The sequence below is a fragment of the Ursus americanus genome, chromosome 26, assembly GCF_024610735.1.
Source record: "Ursus americanus isolate L20-20 chromosome 26, mUrsAme1.1.p, whole genome shotgun sequence".
In the NCBI taxonomy this organism is placed as follows: Eukaryota; Metazoa; Chordata; class Mammalia; order Carnivora; family Ursidae; genus Ursus; species Ursus americanus.
The window spans coordinates 18,489,326-18,515,174 of record NC_142152.1 but is presented as its reverse complement, the minus strand read 5'-3'; the positions used below and the strand labels follow the sequence as shown (position 1 = coordinate 18,515,174).

The window sequence follows — 25,849 nt, the reverse complement described above, 5'->3', positions numbered from 1 at the left end:
CTGGGCTCCGCACTCAGCACAGAGTCTGCTTGTCCTCCCCCCCACCCCCCCACCCCCGCTGCTCGCTCATTCTCTATCTCTAAAATAAATAAAATCTTTTTTTTTTTAAAAGATTTTATTTATTTATTTGACAGAGAGAGACAGCCAGCGAGAGAGGGAACACAAGCAGGGGGAGTGGGAGAGGAAGAAGCAGGCTCCCAGCAGAGGAGCCTGATGTGGGGCTCGATCCCCGAACACTCGTATCACGCCCTGAGCCGAAGGCAGACACTTAATGACTGCGCCACCCAGGCGCCCCTAAAATAAATAAAATCTAAAAAAAGAAAAAACGAATGAAATCTTGCCATCTGCAACATGGATGGACCTAGATGTTTATGCTATTATGCTAAAACAAATAAACAAGACAAACAAAGCAGAAGCAAACTCATAAATACAGAGAACAAACTGTTTGGTGGCTGCCAGAGTGGAGGGGAGGATGGGCAAAATAGGTGAAGGGGATTAAGGGGATATAAACCTCCAGTTATAAAATAAGTCACGGATGTAAAGTACAGCAAGGGAATATAGTCAATAATATTATAATAACTTTGTAAGGTAACAGATGGTAACTACGTTTACCATGGTGCTTATTTATTTCATAATGTATATAAGTATCAAATCGCTAAGCTGTATGTCTGAAACTACTATAAGACTGTATGTCAACTATACTTCAGTTAAAAAAAAAACTACCTGTGCATTAACTCTTTGACCAGGAATTCCACTTTTGGGGAATTTATCCCAAAAATAACCCACGATAGTACAAAAATACATATAAACGTGTACATGTAAGGCCATGGCAGGAACCAAATGGCAGCAAAAACCTGAGTCCAATCTATGGTCGTTGGTACCCCAACGGACTGCATTTTTTAAAGAGCAAACAGTCAAGATTGATTTAAAACTTTTCATATTTGTGTTTATTTCTACATCAGGGAAAAAGTACTGACTAATAATACTGCTGTTTTAAAAAAATAAATAGGGAAGCCTGGGTGGCTCAGTCGGTTAAGCATCTGCCTTCGGTTCAGGTCATGATCCCAGGGTCCTGGGATTGAGTCCTGCATCAGGCTCCTTGCTCAGCAGGGAGCCTGCTTCTCCCTCTGCCTGCTGCTCCCCTTGCTTGTGCTCTCTCTCTGACAAATAAATAAATAAAATCTTAAAAATGAATAAACAAACAAACAGCTTTCAAAACATTCTGGTTAAAAAAAAAAAATCCCTCTCAAACTTGGTGATTTATAAAATCCCACCACAGATTAAGTATTTCATGAGAACAGATGCTTTCTTGAACTCACCTGATCTACACAGAAGGTATAAAGTTAATGCTTATATTTGTGTGTGGTTTTATTTTTATATTTTCTTTACAAACTCTTATGCCAAGGCTGACTTTCAATAGACTGCAGTGAGGGAGCTCTCTGCTACCTACAAAACCCCAACCAAGAAGCAGGTCACTACGAATGGTTTAGCACCAGGTTCCTCACAAACTCGTGTTGTACGACGGGCAAAGGGGCAGCCCTGTTTCCCAGGACAAGGGGCTCTCCATCAGATCCAACAGACTTGAATTGTAAAAAACATTATATATGAATGATATTTTAAAACAACAGAGTAAATGTTTATTTACTGTATAAATTCATATACATGTTTAATGTGGCAGACTGAAAAACTACTTCTAATTCTTCAGCCCTCCTGCACCCACATGCCTGCCATGGTGTCACTGTGAATGGAATGTAGTTTTCCTTCTCTTCCTGAGGGTGGGGGGAGGGGAAGAAGGCCTCAACTATGTGGTCTGCTTCAACCAATGGCATGTGGCAGAGATGACAGCATGCTACTAGCAAGCCTAAGGCCATGCTGCTGCTCTCTTGTTCCTCTACCCAATAAGAACATGTCTAGGGAACACACGCAGCAAAGCTACCACAGCCAAGTCAGATCAACTGAGTCAAATGACCTGCAGACATTGTAAATGACCATTTTTAAGGCATTTAGTTTTAAGGTGATTTGTTACACCACATTATTGTGACAATAACAGTAGACATTACAGTAAAACAATATAAAATTATGAAAACACAAAGAATAATTTAAAAACTCACAATCCCTCCACTTTGACATCCACAATTAAGTTTTTTAAAAAAACACAAAGTACAGGGACGCCTGGTGGCTCAGTTGGTTAAGCGTCTGCCTTCTACTCAAGGCATATCTCGGGGTCCTGGGATCAAGCCCTGCATTGGGCTCCCTGCTTAGCAGGGAGGCTGCTTCTCCCTCTCCCTCTGTCCCGAACTCGTGCTCTCTCAAATAAATTTTAAAAAATCTTTAAAAAAATAAGCACGAAGTACAATTAAAACTCTACAAGTAGAGAAAGGTATAAAGAAAAATATAAAAGTTACCTCAATCTCTAAATCCCACTTCGCAGCGGTAAACACTATTAGCCTTTTGTCAGTTCTTAAAATGTATCAGGATTTTATATACACAGACATCCAAACATACCTCCCTTCTTCCGATAGGATATCGCATTACTGTTTTAAATCTTGCTTTCTTCTTCTTTTTTTAAAGACTTTATTTATTTGAGAGAGAGAGAGAGAGTACACAGGCGGGAGGGGGGCTGGCAGAGGGAGAGGGAGAAGCAGACTTCCTGTTGAGCAGGGAGCCTGACGCAGGGCTTGATCCCACGACCCTGAGATCACGACCTAAGTCAAAGGCAGATGTTTAAGCACTGAGCCACCCAGGCACCCCTAAATCTTGCTTTCTGTATTTACTATATAATCTTTAACATTAAAAAAACAATTGGACATATACAGAGCTACCTCGTTCTTTCTAATGGCTATACAATTATCCACTGTATGAATGTACCATAATTATTTGAAAGTGCTCCCTTTGACGGCTACTTCAGTTACTTCCACCCAGCATTCACTATCAACATTTGGCAGAACACTGTGTATGCACAAATACATAGCTGATTTTAATTTCTAGGAATAACACATAAGAAGCTCACACCCAAATGGTAAGAGGAAAATGTTGATGTTCAAAACTTCACCTGCTCTGTTCTGCCAAAAAACACAGGAAGCACATGATAACAAATTTATATTGGAAAAAGAGAAAAACAAAGATCCTTGCATTCCAGGCAATGAGTTTTCTAACATCTGACCAGACTTCTCCACATACAACCACAGTCCTTGCCTCTCCACTTCCCCCAGATGATATCACACTGAGTTCACAAGAAAGATGAAGGTCAACTACCACATGCTCTCAACTTTACCTCTCTCTTTCACTATGTCTCACTACCTTCTGCTTTTCTGTCTTCCTTTTCCTTCCTTCCAAGTCTTTCCCTGTTCTAATTCTTCTTCCTGAACTCTCAGAGCAATTTCTACCTGCTTTGTTGATAACCTTGCTCCATTAATCATTCCTTCTCGCTGGTCTCTTCAAAGGCTTTCTCCACTGGCTCCTTCCCCTCACACTTAGAAACACAATTAGATCCCCATCTCCTGGAAACACCTTTCCTCAGGCCTGCTCTCCCCTCAGGTCACCACTGCTCTGCCTGTGCGACAGGAATCTCTGTAGCAGGTGATGTTTACTGTACCTCTCCTCCTTCACCACCCATTGTCTGCCCACACAGTAATTTCCACTGCCAGCAACAGCAAACCACAGACACACGGCCCTCCCTTTGGAGCACTGCTTCTGGCCCTACCACTCTACTGGAATTGTTCTCTTGAATGTCACTGAACACATCCAAGGCACCAAATTCTACATGGTTTACTTAGTCCACATCTTTGGCTTCTTTTAGAGCATGTGATGTTCCTTCCTTCTTGAAACTCTGTTTTTCCAATAACCCAATAGAAAAATAGCAACCCCCCCCCCCAGTCTACAAAAGATACATCAAACTCATAACAGGGTAACTGCTTGGTAATGTATTAAGATTAGGGATGACAGTTATAGTGAAATTTAGCTTTATCTACAATATTTAATTTTTTTCCAGCATAATGCATTAATATATTACTTGAGTAATTAAAAAATTTGAAAATATGGAAAAGAATATCATATCCAGTCACAAAACAAGAAATATAAATATATAGCTAAGAAAAACATGAAAAAAAGTACAAATAATCACTAAGAGTTATTAGTTAATAAGCCAAGATGAAAATAAAACAAGGTTATTTTTGCCTCTCAGTTTCACACACACGTAATACTGAAGGTGTAAGGAAACTGGCACCTCACACTACTAAAGGAAATACAAACTGGTACAGCCTTTTTAAGGAGGCAATCTGGGTCCATCAAAATTTAAAAGCATACATGCTTTGACTTAGCAATTCCGTTTTTAAAAAATGTATCATACAAAAAATTTCACAAAGACGGATGATCTCTGCAAGCACTGTTTGTGATAGAAAAGAAATGGAAATGGGGCGCCTGGGTGGCGCAGTCGTTAGGCGTCTGCCTTCAGCCCAGGGCGTGATCCCGGCATTATGGGATCGAGCCCCACATCAGGCTCCTCCACTGGGAGCCTGCTTCTTCCTCTCCCACTCCCCCTGCTTGTGTTCCCTCTCTCACTGGCTGTCTCTCTCTAATAATAAATAAGCAATAAATAAATAAAATCTTTAAAATAAAAAAAAAGAAAAAAGAAAAAGAAAAAGAAATGGAAATGATCTAAAGGGCTATCAACAAGGACACCCTTTTCTGAGTACCTATATAGAATACTATGCAGCCACTTCCCATGCTGACATGGAAAACATGTCCTGATATTGTTAAGTGAAAAATCCCGACTTTGCCAGTTTTCTTCTCTTCCCTTTACTGTTGTTGTCTCTTCATTTTCTCACTCTCTAAACACAGGAGTTGACAAAGTTCTCTCCTTGACATCCTCTTCTCATCCACTCTTGTTGAACCACTCATCCGCTCCCAAAGTTTCAACTACCACTGCTACACTTTCAATTCTGCACTTTTTTTTTTTAAGATTTTATTTATTTAGTTGGCAGAGAGCTAGAGAGAGAGCACAAGTAGGCAGAGCAGCAGGCAGAGGGAGAGGGAGAAGCAGGCTCTCCGCTGAGCAGGGAGCCTGACGTGGGTCTCGATCCCAGGACCCTGGGATCATGACCTGAGCTGAAGGCAGCCGCTTAACCACTGAGCCACCCAGGTGCCCCTGACACTAGTTAGCAAGGAAACAGGATATGTAGAAGTTCTCTTAATGTTATGCATTCACGATGAGAAAAATTATCATGATAATAACTATAATTGCATGTGTTTGAGTTTCTATAAATTCTAAGCTGAGTACTAATTTAACATCATTCCAAAATACTTACAGGAGTAAATAAGAGCTGGAAAGAGAGTTTCATTTCTCTCCTGAGCTGTTTCAACCAGCATACGAAGTGGGCCTTTGGGACACAAAACAGCCACTAAATCTAGAAAGAGAAAAAAAAAAAAATCTGGAAAAATGTATTGACCAAACTTACAAATGGGCGTGTTAAGGAGGAATTAACCAAGGGAAAAGAGCTAATGTCTTGTTTACAAAGGAAGATGCTGAATGAATATGAAATAAACAGCAGGTAAACTGGTGGGGGAAAAACAACCTAAACAAAATGCACGAAACTACACAGAAGATCTGTGTAAATTACTTTAGTTTTGCCTATTTGGTTAGTTTACAGTGCATCATCACAGAGTTCCAGGAATAAGTCTTCTCAGTTTGAAGAAAAGGCAGAGATAATGACAAGACAGAACTATTCTAGAGCAGTTGTCAATTTCCAATAAGAAGAAACAAAGACAAGCCATTTCTGAACAAACCGTATCTATGAGCCACAGATGGAAACTTTACAACAAGAAGAATTTAATAAAGGGGATGACTGAATTTTTCAAAATACGAGGAGCAGAGTAACAGAGACTCATTCCCCCTTGTTTTTAAAAATAGCGTATGTACTGCGTAGGGAATGTACCTGAATTAAAGGACGGTAAATTTAAACAAAACAAAATAAATCTTTGCATAAAAACCTTTTAGTATTTCTTTTGTACTTCTGTCAAAAGCACTTCACAATACCAGGTCTTAGAATGCATGTGGTGCTGAAAAGTGGCTTATTCTACAGAAACAGCAGCTCAGAACAGAAGCAATTTGCCTAAACTGTTCTTGATTCTACCACCATCTCTTTCCATCAACTGCAATTTTTCTTACATTTTCTGTGCCATAAAAATTCAGAATATAGAGTACAGAAAATTTCAAACATTTAAAAATATTAAAACAGGTGTAGCTGAATTTGTGAAGGAAGACTTCACAGCTTGTGTTGACATCACCATCATTTAGATGCATTTAAGCAAAAAAAAAAAAAAAAAAAGCCCTCACACCTGCAAGTGGTCACGTCTCCTTGAATACTACATCGACTACCGCTAATATAATAAAATACACACACAAAGAATTCTCTGCTCTAACGCTTCCATTTTGATTTGTTTTGGATGAGAAAAGGGAGATTTGCCACCCTCTGAGATAAGGAGATTTTCAACCTGTTTGAAGCTGCATGTCTGTAACTATCTTGGTTTGATGACATACCGCCCCTAATAGAAGTGCTAAATGATAAACTCCCTTATTTTTAGAGGAATGAAAGTGAATTTTGTTTAAAAAATTTTAGAACGTGTGTGACAAATTAAAAAATCATCACTACTCTGAATAGTGGACAAAGAAGTGTCTTACTTTAAAGGAACTCCAAGGTTTGGAGAAATAATCACTTGTGTCACCCATGGAAGAAAGAGTGTTGATGGGAGAAATACTGTAATATGTATAATGTAGTAGAAAGAATACTGGACTTGCGATTCAGATTCTAGATCAAACAGTGTAAGCTTGGGCAAATACTTCACCTCTCTGAACTTCAGGTCTGTTAGCAGTAAAACAGGAATTACTGCACTGATTACAGGATTGTGTATTTTAAAAAATAATAGCTGACATTTATTGATACTGTTGTAAGTGTATTATATGTATTTTTTTCATTGAATCTTCACAATAACTAAGACTTAAAGGGTTGATCGTTGTGCTAGAGTCACACAGCCAATAAATGATAGGAGAGGAGCCTGGATTGGAACCAGACATGGCTGTCTCCAGAACTGGCACATGGTTTTTGGTTTTTGAACATAAAAAAACAGAACCAGACTCTTTATTATAATTCACTTCTGATGTCTGACTGATGACAGAAATATGTCATGTTCCATTTAATTAAATTTTAACTTGCTTGAGTATGTCACAATGGTGCTCTGTGAGGTCTGTAGCCCGAGGCTGGTAGGGACGGTGAAAGTCCCACGGAAACTCCTGTTCAAGAGCCCAGCATTGTATACTTTTACAGGTGAGATGGGCACTATTAACAATGTCTGGAAGTCCACAGTGGATAAAGTGAGGCCTGTACTGTGGCTTTAGTATGTACAGAGACATGTGTAACTTTGATATATATTTTGAGTATCTGTGAGGCCAGAGAGTCTCGTAGTCTTCTTCCTCAAAGAGGAAAACCTTGGATAAGTAATTGCTGTTGCTATTACTGGCGGAACCAGATGACTAAATCATGGCAACGGCCCAAGAGTCTGTAAAAATGCACAGACAGAGCCAACTGTTGGCTAGGAAAAGATGACTGGCTAATGTTCATTTAATTTTGCTGACCCCTGGATCCCACTCTTTGAATCAAGGATGTCTGGATTTGGTAATGAAAAGAAGGAGCTCTTCAGGAAGCTTCATCCCATGGAATTCTGATGCTGTCCATAAGGCATACGAGCTCCCACTGCTGTTCACTTGTTTGATCTCACAGGGCTCCCCAGGTAGCCACAGGTCCAAGAGAGTGGTGAGCTCCTCTAGCACCCTGTCAACAGCAAGAGACCGAGGACAGAAGAGGCCACCTCTCTTGTACATGTGATACTCCAGAAGACCCAAACTTAGCTCTGTCCTGCAGGTAACATTAGCAGGGAGGCCCTGGTAGCTGGCCTGAGCTTGTAGAATGCTGCCTCCGTGACCCACAGAAGGATGTGGAGCTTCACAGGTTCAGGGCCTGTGAGAACGTGTTTCTAGGAGAGCTCAGTATGCACTCTCCAACTGCCTCCCTAACAGTGTACAGCATGGGACTGAGGAGGGCAGTTTCTCACACCAGAATCCAAAGGCAACTTCTGATCATCATGGGTGGTCCAGAGATTTCAGATGTGAGAGGAGGTTGCTATAGCATCTACAGTGAATGATTCTCTGGAGGGGACATGAACGGAAGTGACTGTTCTCTTATAATTTGGACAGATTCTAGAGCCCTTTATTGTACGGGGCCCCAATTCAAGATGGGCCAAATTGTAACAGTATAAATAGGCTTAAGTAAAATTTGTAAATGAGGAATATGTTGCCTCCAGATCCCAAAAAGGCCTAAAAGATACTGCGCTTGCTTTAACATGGTGGGTGCAGGGAGGCTCTGTTGCTATTTCTTGACAGTGTCAGAGATACAGAAGCCCCTAGCTTACTAAACAATTTTCAGGAATTCAACTGGGGGGGGGGGAGGGGCAAAGCCTTGTACTATGTACAGGCAAATGTCTACCCCCTTTTTTTGAGCTCTTGTGGGAATATCTGTACATCTCCAATGAATATGTCAAATGAGTCTCCTCAGAGGATAGTGTCGTCGATGTGATGCTCTATCTGTGCTCCCGGAGAACCCTAGATGTGGTTAAGATCTAGCCAACAAAAACTGTATGCAATGGTAGGGCTGCGGATGAATTTCAGGAGCAGCCAGGTAAAGATACAGTGTGTCCCTCCGAAGGCAAAGGCAAACTGCAGCTGTTGAAAAAGGCACTGAACAGAAGAACATATTAGTAAAACCTCTGACTGCAAAGTATTTACCAGTTGCTGACTGGATGGGGGCCAGAGTTGGCCAGAAAAAGTGATGCAAATAATAAATGAGGACTCTGCAAACCATCGAGAACTGTATCACCTAAGGTCTTTATGGAAGACACAGAGAGTACATGACTGTAGTTCTAGGACTGTTTGCTCAAATATGAGAACAGAACCAATTTAATTCTATTTCCATGGACTTTTTCTTCATTAATCAAGTGGGGGTGATGAGGATTCCTACTACAGGTCACCTGACATTTTAATAAGCATTTGAACAGGGATAAAATTATAATATAGAGACCACATACTGACCTGTGGATGTGGATCTCTTTTTGGCTTTCATGCAGGGTGACAGCCACAGAGCACACGCTTATACAGCTGCTTGTGTCATTCACAGCAAGGATACACTGTGACTGTTTGGAACCCATGTCTGCTGGCTGTTAATGAATTTGAATCTCACGCTGCCCAAATAAATTTTATTTTTAAAAGAATAATTCTACCTAAGCTGCCTTATAAAAAGAAGGTGTCCTAATTTTGTTTTGTTTTGTTTTTTTAAGATTTTATTTATTTATTCGACAGAGATAGAGACAGCCAGCGAGAGAGGGAACACAAGCAGGGGGAGTGGGAGAGGAAGAAGCAGGCCCATAGCGGAAGAGCCCGATGTGGGGCTCGATCCCATCATGCTGGGATCACGCCCTGAGCCGAAGGCAGACGCTTAACCGCTGTGCCACCCAGGCGCCCCAAGAAGGCATCCTAATTTTGATTTAAAAACTGATTGAGCATTTTATGTGTGTTTTCAACATAGGCTGTGAACTCTTACAGCTCTGGGAAGCACTGTGCCCATTTTCCAAATGAGGAAACTGAAGCTCAAAGAGTCTGAGGCTCTTTGTTAGTGTCACAAAGACTGTTGGTGGTGGAGACAGGATTTAAATCTAAGTCTTCTGACTGGCAGTCTATGGATCCTTCCACTAATCCATCACTAGCTTAAACTGGGGGGCAGTCAGAAAATATATTTAAAGAACTTAACCTCAAAAACATGGAAATCTTTATATGAAAAATACACTATAGCTAATTAATTATTTACTGAAGAGCTATGGGATGTAACTGTTATCACTTTCCTAAGTCAAGATAACTGGAAAAGGAAGGGAAACACACCAGTGAGGTACTTCTGTGATGAACAAAATGTCAGTCTTGAGTTTTACCATATACTGAAATCACAGCCAAGATGAGCCACGCTGTCCATTCTGGAAGGTACTTGATAAATACCAGGGCCATGAGGGCACTGATCATAATGAGATATGCCTGCTGGAGTCGCAGCGGTCCTTTCCAGTGAATGGCAATCATTCCCACCACGCCAAAATTCCAGATCAGGAGTGCAACAGTAATGTAGTCCATGGCAACATTGTAGGTTTTAAACACTTCCCTGAAAAAAATTAAACAGAAATCTAAAAATATGTACAGTAATTTTCATCAAAACATTGTTTAGAGCTATGGTTCCCTCAGATATTCATATCCTACCTTCATATTTTTACCATATCTTATATCTTATTTAACAGTTTTTTTAAAATTCACTTTTTCCCCTCAAGTTAAGCTTACTTTAACAGAAAACTCTGTATCATTCATAAATGGGAAACCAGTATCATAGATCACAGCTGTAAAATTAAGTACAAAAACTAAAAAAAGGCCATATACCACTTAAAATGCCACAACGGAAAGAAACGCTAGTTTAAAATATCTGTAATTAGAAAAATTAAACATCCACAATAAATTTTATAGCTAGGACGTATGGTGCTATTTTCATAAAATAAAATTTAGTGCAGCCATGAAAAAATATATATATATTTTATAATACTAACCAGTCTTAAACACACCACGTACAAACTATATATGGAAATAATCATAATTTAAGAGTATTTCATCAACAAAGTACATGGCTTTAAGCGACAGTTATACAGCTCAAACAGAGTTAGTTTCTGAAAAACAGATCAAATACCACTTACCCCAAGTAAATGAATGAGAAAAAGAACAGCAACAACAGAGATGAAATAATAAGCCAGGCATGAATGACCTAGAAAAGAAAGCATTTCAATATAATTAACAGATTCCGTACCCTAAAGAAAGGCAAATTTCTTACTTCAAAAATAACATATTACTTCTGTATATGTTATTTTTTTCAAATGGCAGAACTCAAGCTGACTTCGGGATCAGTGCATACTTATAGTGGAACTCTTTGGTACCAAACTACTCAGAAAAGAAAACAGAAAATTCAGCAAGACATATATAGACCCTTGTTCCTTTAGAAATATGTGACATTTTTAAAATAATGCATCCTAAAATAAATTATCAACAGAGCCAATAGTCAACATTTAAACTTTAAAGCAGCAATATTTTCAATGGAAAAATTTTGTGGTATTTCTGAAATAAAGAGAAATAAATTGAATAAAATTCAATGAAACTGAAAATCAGATAGTCCACTAAGTGACTTATGTATATATACATTAACTGTATTTAAAAAATAGGACTTTTAAGTTATATAGCCATTTGATAAAATCATATTCAGAATCTAAAGTTTCAGTAAATATAATAACGCTTTCTAATGTTTATTTTATATGGTTCATTAATAAGTAGTAATATTAAAAATTCTTTGGAACACTGTAAGTCAGTCCATCCTTATCATGCAGAATTCATACAGCGCTATGTAAATATTAGTCACTATTACTCAAGTATAGCTTATGCATATGAGAGAATCAGATTTGACTTTTGCAATCTGTTACACAAGATGAACATTTTAAATGGTAATTTTATGTAATGGGTGTATTTGGGAAAATACTATACAACTCAGGGAGCCTGGGGTTTTTAAGAACAGAATGGAGAAGCACAAAAAATTGTCAAACAATTTCTAACCAACACTGAAATTATTTTGAGGTGGATACACCCAGTATATGCTTTAATCTTTCAATGAAGTTTACTATTTAATGGCAGTAGGGGTTATTTAACCAACTTTTCCAAACATCTTTTTTTTTTTTTTAAGATTTTATTTATTTATTTATTTGACAGAGAGAGCACAAGAGGGCGAGGTGCAGATGGAGAGGGAGAAGCAGGCTCCCCACTGAGCAGGGAACCCGATGTGGGGCTCAATTCCATGACCCTCGGATCATGACTTGAGCCGAAGGCAGACACTTAAACAGACTGAACCACCCAGGCACCCCCTAGACATCATCTCTTAACAGGAATATTGTTTTGTCTTCATTAAAAACAAAGCAAAAAAACCCCTCCCACACCCACCTCCCAGATCCAGTTGTTCCAATAATCAGGCTCTAAGCTATCAAAATCTAGTTGTGATTAAAATGTATGTTAATTTTCTCTTGTGGTTCTGTTCTGATCACCCAAGGTGATCTGTAATTATTAATTCCTTTGAAAGAAAAGATTTCTTAAAAATTATTCCTGTCTCTTTTTCTTTAAAACAGCTTCATAAAATGGCACAATTTGGGAAAAGGTTAAAAGAATGCCTTTACATGGAAGCTGGTATTCTTTGGACATTCGAATATTCTAAATCGACTATGTGAATACAAAAAACTTAATTTCTAGTGTTCTTCCACAAAAATTTCCCCTAATAATTTATTATAAAAATTTTCAAGGGGTGCCTGGATGCCTCAGTTGGTTAAACGTCTGCTTTCGGCTCAGGTCATGGTCCCGGGGTCCCGGGATCGAGTTCCGTGTCTCCCTTTCCCTCTGCCCCTACTCCCCTGCTCATGCTCTTTCTCGCTCTCGTTCTCTCTCTCGTTCTCTCAAATAAATAAGATCTTTAAACAAGGGGTGCCTGGGTGGCACAGCGGTTAAGCATCTGCCTTCGGCTCAGGGCGTGATCCCAGTGTTCTGGGATCGAGCCCCACATCAGGCTCCTCCGCTGTGAGCCTGCTTCTTCCTCTCCCACTCCCCCTGCTTGTGTTCCCTCTCTCGCTGGCTGTCTCTATCTCTGTCGAATAAATAAATAAAGTCTTTAAAAAAAAAATCTTTAAACAAATTTTTTTCCAAACACACAGCAAAATGTAAAGAATTTTACGGCTACCATTCACATTTTGCTGTACTTGCTTTGTAGCATTTCTATCCATCTCTCCTTCCTTTTTATTCTTAATACATATAAAAGTAAATTGAAGACACTTGTACATTTCCCTCTCAAAATTTTCAACTTTAGCAAAATATCCTAAAGGGAGCCCATACTCTACTTTATCTTTATCTGCAAAAACCCAATTAAGCTGAAGCAGAAAGGAACTCCCTGTGTGTATCCCACCCTGTCGTGCTCATAAGACTCAGCTTCAGAGATAATCCAAGTCACAAAACTAAAATATATAAAATATCACAAAACAGAACAGTTTTACAAAGTGGGAGATGTACACTGGTACTCCGTATTAAGCTCTGACTTAAAGGCCAAAGTAAATACTGAATACTAGAAATTCTCATCTTTGTTGAGAAATGCTCTTCACCTTGTTTTTTTCAGCAAGGGAACATGGAGTAGTGTTTATTTTAAGAAAAGGACTTTTCTGAATACAAAAGTAACATATATGTATAACACTGAGAAGATATAGAAACACTAAAGGGAGAAAACCACTCCCACTGACCAGTGACAACCAAAGTTGTTATTAACGTGCTTTTTCAGGCATGTTTGCTGTCTGCATGTATAAAGGCCTTTAAACAACATTATAATCAAGTAATATAGTTTAGCATTCTGCTTTTTACAACATTTTTTTAACAGACACATTCTCATGACACCAAATACTTTTTGAAAATATGATTTTTAAATGACTGAATTATAATATTCTACATATATGGACGAACCCACAATTTCACCTTTTCTTATTTATTTAGCCTTTTTTAATTTATTTAACCTTTCCTTATTCCATATTTCTTATGGTTTTCCACTTTATTCCCATTAAAATTTATGCTAGGATAAAAATCCTCACATGCAAATATTTTTCTGCATTTCAGATTCTTTCAGATATAGCATGAAAGCAAAATTATAGAATCAAAGCATACGAACTTTTTCTAATTACTGACTATTGATATATATTGGTTTAGTGATTTCACAAAAAAAGACTATTAATCTTCACCAAGTCAATAGGTGAATATGTTGTTATTTTAATATACTTCTGTTTTTACCATTGAGGAAACATACATACACATCTCTCTGTCTCTGTCTCTCTCCTGGCCATCTATATTTCCTTTGTAATTCCTCTGGGTTGGTTTTTAAAAATTTATTAGGATGTTCATAATTTTCTTTTTTCTTTAAGATTTTATTTTTTAAAGTAATGTCTACACCCAATGTGGGGCTCAAACCCTCCTGAGATCAAGAGCTACATGCTCTAATGTTCTATAATGTTCATGTTCATAATTTTCTGAATGATTTATTAGTGCTCTTCATATTGTAAAGATATTAAATGCCCTCTGACTGCAATAATGGTTTTTGGTCACTGATGTTATGATTTTCTGAATTATTACCTGAATTCAAAGCCTCTTCTGATGATGACTAAATAGCACTTCCCCTTTTTCTAGAACATCAGGTGGTAAAACAGGCTTTTTTTCTCATCTTGCAAAAATCCCTAGTTCAGCTTTCCTGTGCTAAAGGCTCTGAAAGAAAAGAGCCCTGCTTCAGTACAGAACAGCAAGCATCTCCTCTAAACCCTGAACTGTCCAGGCCAGAAATCATGTGGCTTTAGTAAGTTATACAGTTTCATCTATAACTGTGATATGTAATAATTAACTGCCTTTTCAGTTTCTACCTTTTTCAAGTTTGTCTGGTCTTTTAGCTTCTTGTGCTTCTCATAGACATTGCACAACCAACCACTGACATAACAAATCCTCCAGGTTTATTTCCAAACAGGTCCTGGCAAGTTTCTGAATTTCTGACTCAAAAGCTCCTTTTATTTTACACTAGGAATCAAAGTAAACAACTTGTTCGTATAGAATTGGCTGTGCCTGCTAAGACTTGAACTTAACGTTAAAAAAACAAAACAAAACAACACAAATGAACAAATAAATGTGGGACTGTGGCTGAAAATAAACCCTTATTAGACTGTCTAAAATGAGATATAACTAAAAGATCCACAAAACTGACCAAAATATATCGAGACAGGCTCTAGGTGCCATGGAGTGAAAGCACATCTACCCTGTCTCTCCTGCCGAATGCAACCATAAAAGCTGGACAGAATATGCATGCAGCTGCTAGGTGAGGCCTCTGACAAGTGAACAGAGTCAGGTGGGCTGGGGAATTAAAAGTGAGTGTATCACATTTTCCACTCCAGTACTACCCTCCTCCATCAGAACTCAATGCAACCCCGAATGGGCATTAGCAAGCTAGTGAGAGCTCTAGGAGAAGCCTAGTTCTGGATAAGCAACAAGAAAGAGGTCTCCTAACATCAAAAGAGAATGCAAAAATCTCACTTTCTGGCTTTTTTCCTTTCACCATTCTCTCACACCCAGCTCTCAAACAATCCTGTGGGGGTGGTTATTGAGGGTTGCAGGAGCCTAAAATTCAGAGGGAGGGGAAGCTTCCTCTCTTAACTGGAGGAGCTGTAGTTCCCAGAAAGTGGGGCAGATGGCACTGGCTTTATTTCTCTCTCTGTCCTACCACTTCTTAGCCCTGTCAGTGGTAAAATAAAACCAGCTTTCTGGCTGGAGGAATGGAACAGGGATGTCCAAAAGAACCAAAAAGTACCAGGGAGATCACAGAAAGGAAGCTCAAGAAAGCAAACTTTTAAAACTGGTATGAACTTATGGGCCCATCCTTAAGGTGTGCAGGTGTGGATATGACCCTAAACACGATACAGACTCCCCATAAAATCTGAAGAACGAAAGTAGAATATAACCCAGATAAGAGTCATAAAGTTAGGGGCAACTGGGTGGCTCAGTCGGTTAAGCATCTGCCTTCGGGTCAGGTCATGATCGCAGGGCCCTGGGATTGAGCCCTGCATCGGGCTCCCTGCCCAGTGGGGAGTCTGCTTCTCTGCCCCTCTCCCCACTTGTACGCTCTCTCTCTCAAATAAATAAATAAAATATTTTAAAAAGAAAAGAATCATACAGTGAGTCCAACAAAGCAGAGAAACAGAACTAGCAGGTAAACACGTATATACAGAAAAAGTAACCGTCATGAGGATATTTAAGCAGAGGGAGGAGAATGCTTTACAGCATGGGTTTACATCATTTGCTCTTTGGTTTTCTGAGTATTGATGACTACTTCCCATCACCACAGACACCTCTGTCTTAAATCTTTTCCACCTGCTAATGTCAGACTGCCCATGGTCATCACTTGGGTTAACACTTCCACCCACTCAGATGTTCAACAAGCAAGATTAAACTATAATTTTTGAGTTCGTAAACACTGGAATGGTATTTGATCTTACTCGTAATTAACCAAATGCAAAATTAGGGCATTTTGTTTCACTTATAAAAATTAGCACAGAATTTCAAAAATTCAGTGCTTGTAAAGGTAGGGTAAGACAGTCTCATTCACTACTAGTGGTAAGTACAAACTGATACTACCATTTTGAAAAAAGGAATTTTGCACACCATGATAATTAAAAATATGTAGATAGGGGCACCTAGGTGGCTCAGTGGGTTAAGCATCTGCCTTTAGCTGAGGTCATCATCCCAGGATCCTAGGATCAAGTCCCATGGTGGACTCCCTGCTTAGCGGGGAGTCTGCTTCTCCCTCTCCCTCTGCCCCTCCCCACCACTCATGCTCTCTCCCACTCTCTTGCACTCTCTCTCAAATAAATAAATAAAATAAAATTTTAAAAATGTAGGTAATTTGCCCCATAAATTCTGTGTCTAGGATTTTACCCTAAGGAAATAATTTGGGGAAAAACTGAAAAAGCTCCATAAAAACATTCGTTGTTTTTTAGAATAGTAAAAAAATGGAAATGACTTAAATGTCCAACATCAGGGAAATTAGGGTAAGTAAATTATAATACACTCATTGAGTCAAATGTTACGTAGCCTCAGACATATAGAGAGACAGTGAGAGAGGACACAAGCAAGGGGAGCGTGAGAGGGAGAAGCAGGCTTCCCGCCGAGCAGGGAGCCTGATGTAGGGCTCGATCCCAGGACCCTGGAATCATGAACCAAGCAGAAGGCAGACGTCTAACAGCTAAGCCACCCAGGTGCCCCCAGACATATTTTCTGAGAATGTCGTATTCTCAGACATATTTTCTGAGAATTTAAATATGGAAAAATGCTTATGCCAAAGTAAAAGTTAAGAAAGGACACATACTATACGTTTTATTTTAACCATGTTAAAACATATATAGAAATAAATACTAGAAGGAAATAGAGTAGACTTCAATACTTGGAAAGTTATCATTTATTTCTTCTATTTGAGAAAGACCCTTAAGTCTCATGACTTGTAATAATTCGTGATTTCTCTGAGGCATGCATCTGAAATACGTGCCAGGTGGCTAAAATTCAAGAATGAATCCATTAGCTAGAGGGTGAGCTAAGGGAGCAGAGGCTGTGAGGGTTGGGCCTCTGTCTTTCCTACACAATCTCCCCTGCCCTTATTTCCCAAAGAAAGAACTAGTACTACTGCAGGAAAGACAGTAAGGGAATAGATGGCTCCCAATGTAGAAATGGGAATATAACCAGTCACCAATGAGTTTAACACCAGTGTCTGAAGAAGGCTCTAGTGGTCTGCACTCAGGAAAATCTGAATTTTTTTAAGTTATATTACTTTATAGGGACAATTATATCCTATAGTACTATTTGTGAATGAGGGAATTCACAGAGGTCTTAGGATATAACCTGGAATGTCCTAAGTATACTGCAAATCAAAATGTTAAAACCATTTAGAATGTGATATGATATGAAAATATTTTTCATTTATATCTTTTTGTGTTTTTTAAATGTTCTACAATAAGGGGGAAAAAACTAAAAATTAAATCAGTTCTAGAACATCACGCCCTTTTCTCTACTAGACCAAGTAAGGTATATGACAGGAAAACCCAATCACAAAAAGAACACAGTGGAAAGCAAAGCTCCATATCTCACACTCACCTTGTAGCACCTGTATTTATACAGAACCACCAGGAGAATAGTCATGACAACTATGACGCTGATCATGATAGCAGCATTCAGAATAGAGTGCAGGGCTCTCTGCCCTACGGTCTCTGTGTCTTCCGTGAATGGGGTATAGATTCTATAATAAAAGAAAATACAAAAGCCCAAAGTGTCAATGGATATCTCAAACCACACCCCTCCCCAACACCAGTTTTGTTTCCTTGATTTAACTGATATCTTAGGACTTTTTTCCCAGCTCAGCAATCTAGCCAAGAATTTTAGCTAAGAAAATTAGCTATACTCTAAAATAAGTGCTTCAAAATAAAAGGCGAGATCTAAAATGTGGACAGGTGGACTTCTGTGAGGCAGACACTGGCTCCATCTAGTGGATCTTTATATTGAAATAGTTACTCGTCAAATGTTCTTTCTCCACAGCTTATTAGTGATTTGTTTAAAGAACTGGACTGTACACATAAACTACCTAAACTACAAGTACTTCAAAGGAAGGTGGCTTATATAATGGCTTACAATTACTTTTTTCACCTATAAGGTGACTGCAACTGGAGTTGTTTTGATATAACGTCACCTACCCGTCTTCCCCTTGGTTTCTCATTCACATATACATACTTTTTTATTCCAGGTTCCAGTGTTCCCAACTAAAAGACTTTATTTCTGACTCCCTTACAGTTAGGTGTGGCCATGAGACAAAGTATGGCCAATGAGTTTTAAGTGGATGTGATGTGTGGAACTTCTAAGAAAGGTGTTAATTCTGCTGAGAGATAAGTCTTAGGTCCCTTTCTCCCCACTATTTCCTGCTTTCTGTTGTCTGAATTGAAGCCTGGGGCTCCAGTACCAATAAGGAACCTTGAATTACCTAAAGGACAGAAGCCAAAGAAAAAGGAAAGAAGGAGCCTGAGTCCTTGAGGAATGTGAAGCCATACTACCAATCCGGACTGACCATCCTGTACCACTCTCTGGGAGAGATAAAATATGTACACCATTTAAACCAGTTGTTTTGATTTCCTATAACAGGACAGGAAACTTTCTGTTAAGGACTAAAGAGTACATATTTTAAGTTCTGTGTGTCATATGCTGTCTGTTGTAACCACTGAATTCTGCCACTGTAGTATGAAGGCAGCCACAGACAATATATAAATGAATTAACATGATTATGTTCCAATAAAACTTTATTTACAAAAATAGGTGGTGGCAGGCAGATCTGTCCTGTGGACTACGGCTTGCTAACCCTGTTCTATAATATATAGCCAAAACTAATTCGAAGCGATACAGATAATATTCCCCAGTCTCTTTTGACTGCTATCTCCAACCCCTGCCCTTTACTCTTATCTTAGCCCTTCTCCCAAAAAGTTTAAAAGTTTGGCTTTTAGAACACCACACAGTTTGTTATTTCAAATTCCAAAATTCATTTAAAACTCTGAGCCCTACAGGGGCCCTACAGAGTCCTAGAGACAAAACTAGGTGAATCTGAATTAAAGCATTTTTCCTGAAGGCAAAGGGCTCATACCAACAGCACCAGAGAATCTACACGACAATCCCCCCAAGAGTCTAGAGAATGCCAGCTTACATGAATTCTTCATCCTTTCACTTAGCAACTTTTTTTTGCTGAGCATTTATTACATAACTAGCCATAGAAACAATATGTCCTCATAGGCCTTCCGGTATAGAAGGAAACCAGGCTTTAAATAATGTAAAAAAATAATATATTTGCATATTGTGACAAGTGAAAAAGAACAGGCTGCTATGAGAAAGAGTATCAGGAAGGACCTAATTCTGTTACAAGGATCAGGGAAATTACCTTTGAGGACTTAACATTTATGCAAAGATGAGAAGGATGATAAGAATTCATCCATCAAATCTAGAAAAGAATGTTCTAGCAGAAGAACAATGGGACCAATGGCCTTGAGGTGGAAAAGATTAATATTCAACTCTTTCCCTGCTCAATTTCAAATAAATTCAGCCCTAACCAATGACACCATATATGAAATAGAATTCTGTAGCTCTCATTTTCTCTGCTTAAAGCATCAAATAATAATCCCTTTTTCTGTCAACTGCTCTATCAGAGAGGAAGCACTCTCTAGCCTTTGCGCCCCTTCGGAGCAGAGGCCTCCAAAGTGACGATGACACACTACAAAGAAAAGCCAGACCCGCCTTGAGAATAATAAAACACTCATACATACAGCTGTCCATCCTTCCGGGTATAGAAGCTGACTGATTTGATAGTAGCCACGACCACCACCATACAGAGAGTCACAGGGACAAAGAGCATGATCACATGTTTGGCGCCATATTTCAATGTCAGCTCTTCATCTTCTTCTTCATCTTGTTCCACCACCTGCCGTGAGTTACCCTGGGGTCGTCCATTAGATAATGGCTCAGGGTTGCCACGTCTCCGCCTTTCGCTGCTATGCTCATGCCGTTCTCTATTATCATTCTAAAAGCACAAGAGAAACTTTTTCAAGAAGTCAGACTCAGTACAATCAAGGTATGCTATAAAAACAGAAAAGGAATATTAGACCTGTGATTAAGAAGAGGCCCATCATTACTTGAGTTCTAAAAACTCGAGGCAAGAAAGAATCAATTCACAAGAGGTGTGCAATGCAAAAGTCTAGATGAAGGATGCCTGGGTGGCTCAGTCAGTTAAGCATCTGCCTTCAGCTCAGGTCATGATCCCAGCATCCTGGGATCGAGTCGCATGGGGCTCCCTGCTCAGCGGAGAGTCTGCTTCTCCCTCTGCCTGCCGCTCCCCTTCTTGTGCGCTCTTTCTCTGACAAATAAAAATCTTAAATAAATAAACAAACAGACAAATGTCTAGATGATTTGTTGCTGTTTGGTGAAGGAACCCAGGTCCTCCCTCTCACCCAACTCTTGGTTTGCCTCATTCTCCTCTGCTGTTCTCAACCTAACACAACTGTACTCATCCTCTGAGGTTTGGCTTAAAAACTGATACCTGCATGAAACCTTATTTGCTACAGCTGTAAGCATAGCAATCTCACCTTTTTCAAAATTATGAACTGCTTTCTACCTGTGGTTTCATACCAGTTATACAAGGAACTATCTCACCTTCATAATTTTTTTAAGTAGGCCCTATGTCCAACATGGGGCTCGAACTCATGACCCTGAGATCAAGAGTCGCACGCTCCACCAACGGAGTCAGCCAGGCACCACTCACCTTCATTATTGATAAGACTTCAAATCTTTGTACTGATATACTAGGGATCTATTATTTCTTACAAGTACATGTAAATCTACAATTATTTCAAAAAATTATTTAGAAGATTTCTAAAAATCTTTACAGAGAGAAATTAGGGCTTATACAATTCTGATGTCCCTCCAGCCAGAGGCATCCCCACCTTGCCCTGTATAGAGTGAGGGAAAAATAAATATTTGACGAATGACGGAATGAAACTGGAACCTTTCTTAGATTCTACTTTCCTCAGTCTCTTAATCCAAACACCACTTTCATCCTTATCCTGGATTTACCCTTTCTTACTCTTCAAGTTTAACTTCCTTTTTGGGATCACTGTTCCTATCTAAAACTCAACTTTTTGTAAAGGGGAGAGTGAATGTCAAGAACATTAATAACAATAATAAAAATAATAGATAAGAGGAGGAAAAGAACAGCACTCTTCCTCCTGGATAAGTATAGAATAGGAGAGGAAAGCAGACTGATAGTCACTGTTGCTGGTAAAATGTCATCAGCTTGGTTAAGAACAGGTTCTCTTAGGAAGATCATGTAAGAACATTCCACCCCTTCACCTCATTTTGGACTACAGAGTATGACTATTACTGTTATTCATTAAAAATACATTACACTCTCAATAATAGCTTAATATGATTACAATGTACTGGAGATTGTGATATGTGCCTTACATTAAATTCTTACAGCCACCCCGTCATCACCACTTTGTAGGTGGGGAAATGGCACAGCTAGGAAGCATTACAGAGAGGGTTTGAACCCAGGCATGCCCAACTACAGAAATCAAGCTCTTAACTACCTCTTGATGTGCTGTTCACAAGAAAACAAGGGAACTATGCAAATTCAGTGTGGGCTGAGTTCTCTTTTACTTTACTTTGAATATATTCATTCCATACGCAATTATCAAAATTCTATATTCCAGGTATTGTGCTATGGCAATACCGAAACTAAAAAGATCTAGATGCTGTCCTTAAGAAGATGTTAGCTTTAATATAGGATAAACATTATATCAGAGACATGGATGAAGTGGTCCAGAAAGGCAGCATCAAGATACGATTTCTGAGAAAAGTGAGTGGAAGGTGAATGGACTCCAAGCAGAGACATGACAGTGGTGCAGAGGTGTGAAACTGAAAAGCAAGGCCTGGGGTGCCTGGGTGGCTTAGTCGTTAAGCGTCTGCCTTCGGCTCAGGGCGTGATCCTGGATCCCTGGGATCGAGCCCCGCATCAGGCTCCTCTGCTTCTTCCTCTCCCACTCCCCCTGCTTGTGTTCCCTCTCTCGCTGGCTGTCTTTCTGTCTGTCGAATAAATTAAAATCTTTGGAAAAAAAAAAAAAAGCTAGGCCTACACAGAAAACCAGTGAATACTCCTGCATTGGCTGGGGAACACAGTTTGTCAGGGCTAGTGGCAGGAAAGGTTAGGAATAGGTTGTAAAAAATCTCATTTGCCATGCCAAGGGACTTTAGACTTTGTCCTGTAGGCAATAAAAAGTCATAAAAATTGTTAAGGTTGAGGTAGTGACACATTAGATTACGATTCGTTTTAAAGAAACCTGACTGAGTGGCAATGAAATCAAGGAGATGTATGAGAAAGATATTACAGAAGCAGAACTGACAGGGCTTTGTGGCAAATTACATGTGATGGTCAGGAAGGAGTCAAGGATGATCCTGGAGGTTTCTGCATAAGGGACTGGGAAGGTGATGATGGCACTGATGGGGCAGGGAACACAAGAAGATGAGCAGACAGGAGAGAAGAGCTATTTTAATTAGGGAGATAGGTGAATGTGAGGTGTCTGCAACCAGTGAGCAAAGTCCAAGGGTAGAGGTGGGGGAGGGGCGCCTGGGTGGCTCAGTCGTTAAGTATCTGCCTTCGGCTCAGGGTGTGGTCCCGGAGTCCTGGGATCGAGCCCCACATCAGGTGCCTCTGCTGGGAGCCTGCTTCTTCCTCTCCCACTCCCCCTGCCTGTGTTCCCTCTCTCGCTGGCTGTCTCTCTGTTAAATAAATGGATAAAATCTAAAAAAAAAAAAAAAGAAAGAAAAAAAGAAAAAAGAAAAAAAGGTAGAGATGGGGGAGTCATTATTTTCTACAGTTATGGAAATGGATGAAATCTCAGGAAGAGAGTATAGATGGGAAGCAGAACAATACGGACTTGGCCATTATGTAATGCAACAACTGTGGAAAGAAAAACAGAGTGGGATGACAACCAAGGAGAGAAGTCAATAACCCCTAAGCTTCAGCAGCAGGTGACAGGATAAAAACCAGCCAGAGAGATTAAGAGAAAAATAGGGGAGAGGGAAGAAATCCCAGGAACAGTACGTCACAGCAGACGAAGGAGTACATTTCAGACGTGTCATCAACAGTCAGGCGGTATGAGAGCTGAAAAGCCACTGAATTTAGCAGGGGGAAGTTGGCCAATATTTTTACAAAAGTAAAACAGTTAAGAGGGAAATGAGACCACAAATCATAATGAACTGGGGAATGAATGGAAACTGAGGAGTTAAAGGCAATCATTCTTCGAAGCAAAAAAAATAAAAGATGTGACAACAGAAGGGATTCACATTTGAAAACATTTTAGGGATGTTAGACTTGAGCATACTTGTCAGGTCAAAGCAGAGAGTCAGGACCAGCAGAAGAGACTGAGGGTACAAGACAGGGAGATGATAACTCATAGAATAGGGCAGGGGATAAGTGGAGGGGAGCAGAAGAGAGAAGAGTTGGCTTTACAAAGGAACTGGTGCCCTTTACCTCAGTCTGGAGGTCAGGAAGTAACTTCTTGACCTCACACAGAAAATATGAAGATTTAAACCTTATGAGGAACAGAAAGGAAACTATTCCAAAGCACAAAAGATAGAAATACATACACCTAAGAAAGGTATTTTTTGCTGAACACAGTTACAGGAGTGACCAAAGTCCAGTGGGACGGCAAAGTAGGCTCTGGAGGACAGGGACACAGTGTGACAGATAGCTGAAGAGCAGAGTTGAGGAAATTCGTACTTCTGTTTTCTTTGAAGGAGGTGACTAAGTCATATGCTAAGAATGTTTTGTTTGTGACTAATGTTCAGCAATACAATTATGACCAACTTAATGGGTTGATTACTGTGCACTATAGACCAAAATGCAAATGATAATAATAGCTCTCTTTATATAGTATTTGATAATTTACAAAGCACGCTCACATTATTTCATTTATTCTTTGTATATATCGAGAGGTTTTGGTAGATAAACATTAAAACAATTTGTCCAAAATCTCAAGGCCAGAAAACAGCAGACACAGGAATCAAATTCAAGTCTCTTGCTTTGAAATCTGTGTTCTTTCTACGGCACCACAGCTGTCCTATTAGGCTACAGGAACAGTTGAATTGGGTAAGTCTAGCATGAAAGCAGCAATCATAATATGTTCGTTCACAGTACTCAACTGGATGTTCTGGTTTATAATGAACATGAGCCAACCCCACCCTGCCCCACCCTTGAAGCTGATATCTGGATGCTAGAGCACTGCTTAATGCACCCTTTCTCTTTATAGTACTTTGGATACTATTTTTTAAATTGACTATATGCTTCAATTTCTTTAAAATACAATTTATTTAAACAGGTAAAATTTTCACATGACTCTAAAGCAAAGAATATAACAAGGAATAACATAAAAAAAACTCCCACATAACTCTCTACTTCGTTGTCTAATGCCCCAGGTTACCACTGTCATTGTTCTCTGCAAAGTTTCTTGATGTATATACAAGCAAATACAAGTACATAGTCTCATTTCCCTTTTTTTACACAAATGGTAGTACAATAAATGCACTCTCCTACACTCTGCTTTCTTTAACTCTGTGTCTTAGAGATTTTTTATACATCAGTACATAAAGTACATCCTTATTCTTTGAAAAACAACTTTTTATTTTTAAATTATTTATTTTTTAAAAAAGATTTTATTTATTTATTTGATAGAGAGCCAGCGAGCGAGCAAGCAGGAGCAGAGAAGAAACAGGCAGAGGGAGGAGAAGCAGGCTCCCCACTGAGCAGGGAGCTCAATGTGGGGCTCAATCCCAGGACCCTGAGATCATGACCTGAGCCGAAGGCAGACGCTCAACGACCGAGTCACCCAGGTGTCCCGAAAAAAACCTTTTCAAACCAGCTACATAGCCAGTGTATGAAAGTATCATAATTTATTAGGCCAATCCCCTAATGATGGACATTTAACTTGCTTCCAACTTTTTTCTTTCTTTTTTTAAATTAAATTCAATTTAGTTAACATATACTGCATTATCAGTTTCAGGGATAGAATTTAGTGATTCATCAGTTGCATATCACATGCAGTGCTCATTACATCAAGCACCCTCCTTAATGCCCATCACCCAATTATCCTATCCCCCTACCCACCTCCTCTCCAGCAACCCTCAGTTTGTTTCCCTGAGTTAAGTGTCTTTTATGGTTTGCCTCCCTATTTTCATCTTATTTTTCCTTGCCTTTCCCTATGGTCATCTGTTTTGTTTCTTAAATTCCACATGCGAGTGAAATCATATGGTATTTGTCTTTCTCTGACTTACATCACCTAGTATAATACCCTCTAGTTCCATCCACATCGTTGCAACTGGCAAAATTTCATTCTTTCTGATGGCAGAGTAACATTCCATTACACACACACACCCCACATCTTCTTTATCCATCCATTCATCTGATCTGTGGATGGACATCTGGGTCTTTCCATATTTTGGCTATTGCGGACATTACTGCTATAAACATGCTTCCAACTTTTTGCCATT

General features: G+C 39.3%; 1 protein-coding gene across 2 annotated transcripts in view; it reads right to left on the bottom strand.

Annotated features, from left to right (window-relative positions):
- The window catches only part of PSEN1 (presenilin 1), a 73,179-nt gene that overhangs the window by 18,267 nt on the left and 29,063 nt on the right, over positions 1–25,849 (bottom strand). For both annotated transcript variants that reach the window (XM_045807877.2, XM_045807878.2), the window contains exons 4-8: positions 20,074–20,327; positions 17,873–18,014; positions 10,828–10,895; positions 10,030–10,250; positions 5,307–5,405 (exon numbers count right to left, since the gene is read on the bottom strand). In XM_045807877.2, the coding sequence (XP_045663833.1) occupies positions 5,307–5,405; positions 10,030–10,250; positions 10,828–10,895; positions 17,873–18,014; positions 20,074–20,327 (784 nt within the window). The remainder of the gene's footprint in view (positions 1–5,306; positions 5,406–10,029; positions 10,251–10,827; positions 10,896–17,872; positions 18,015–20,073; positions 20,328–25,849) is intronic.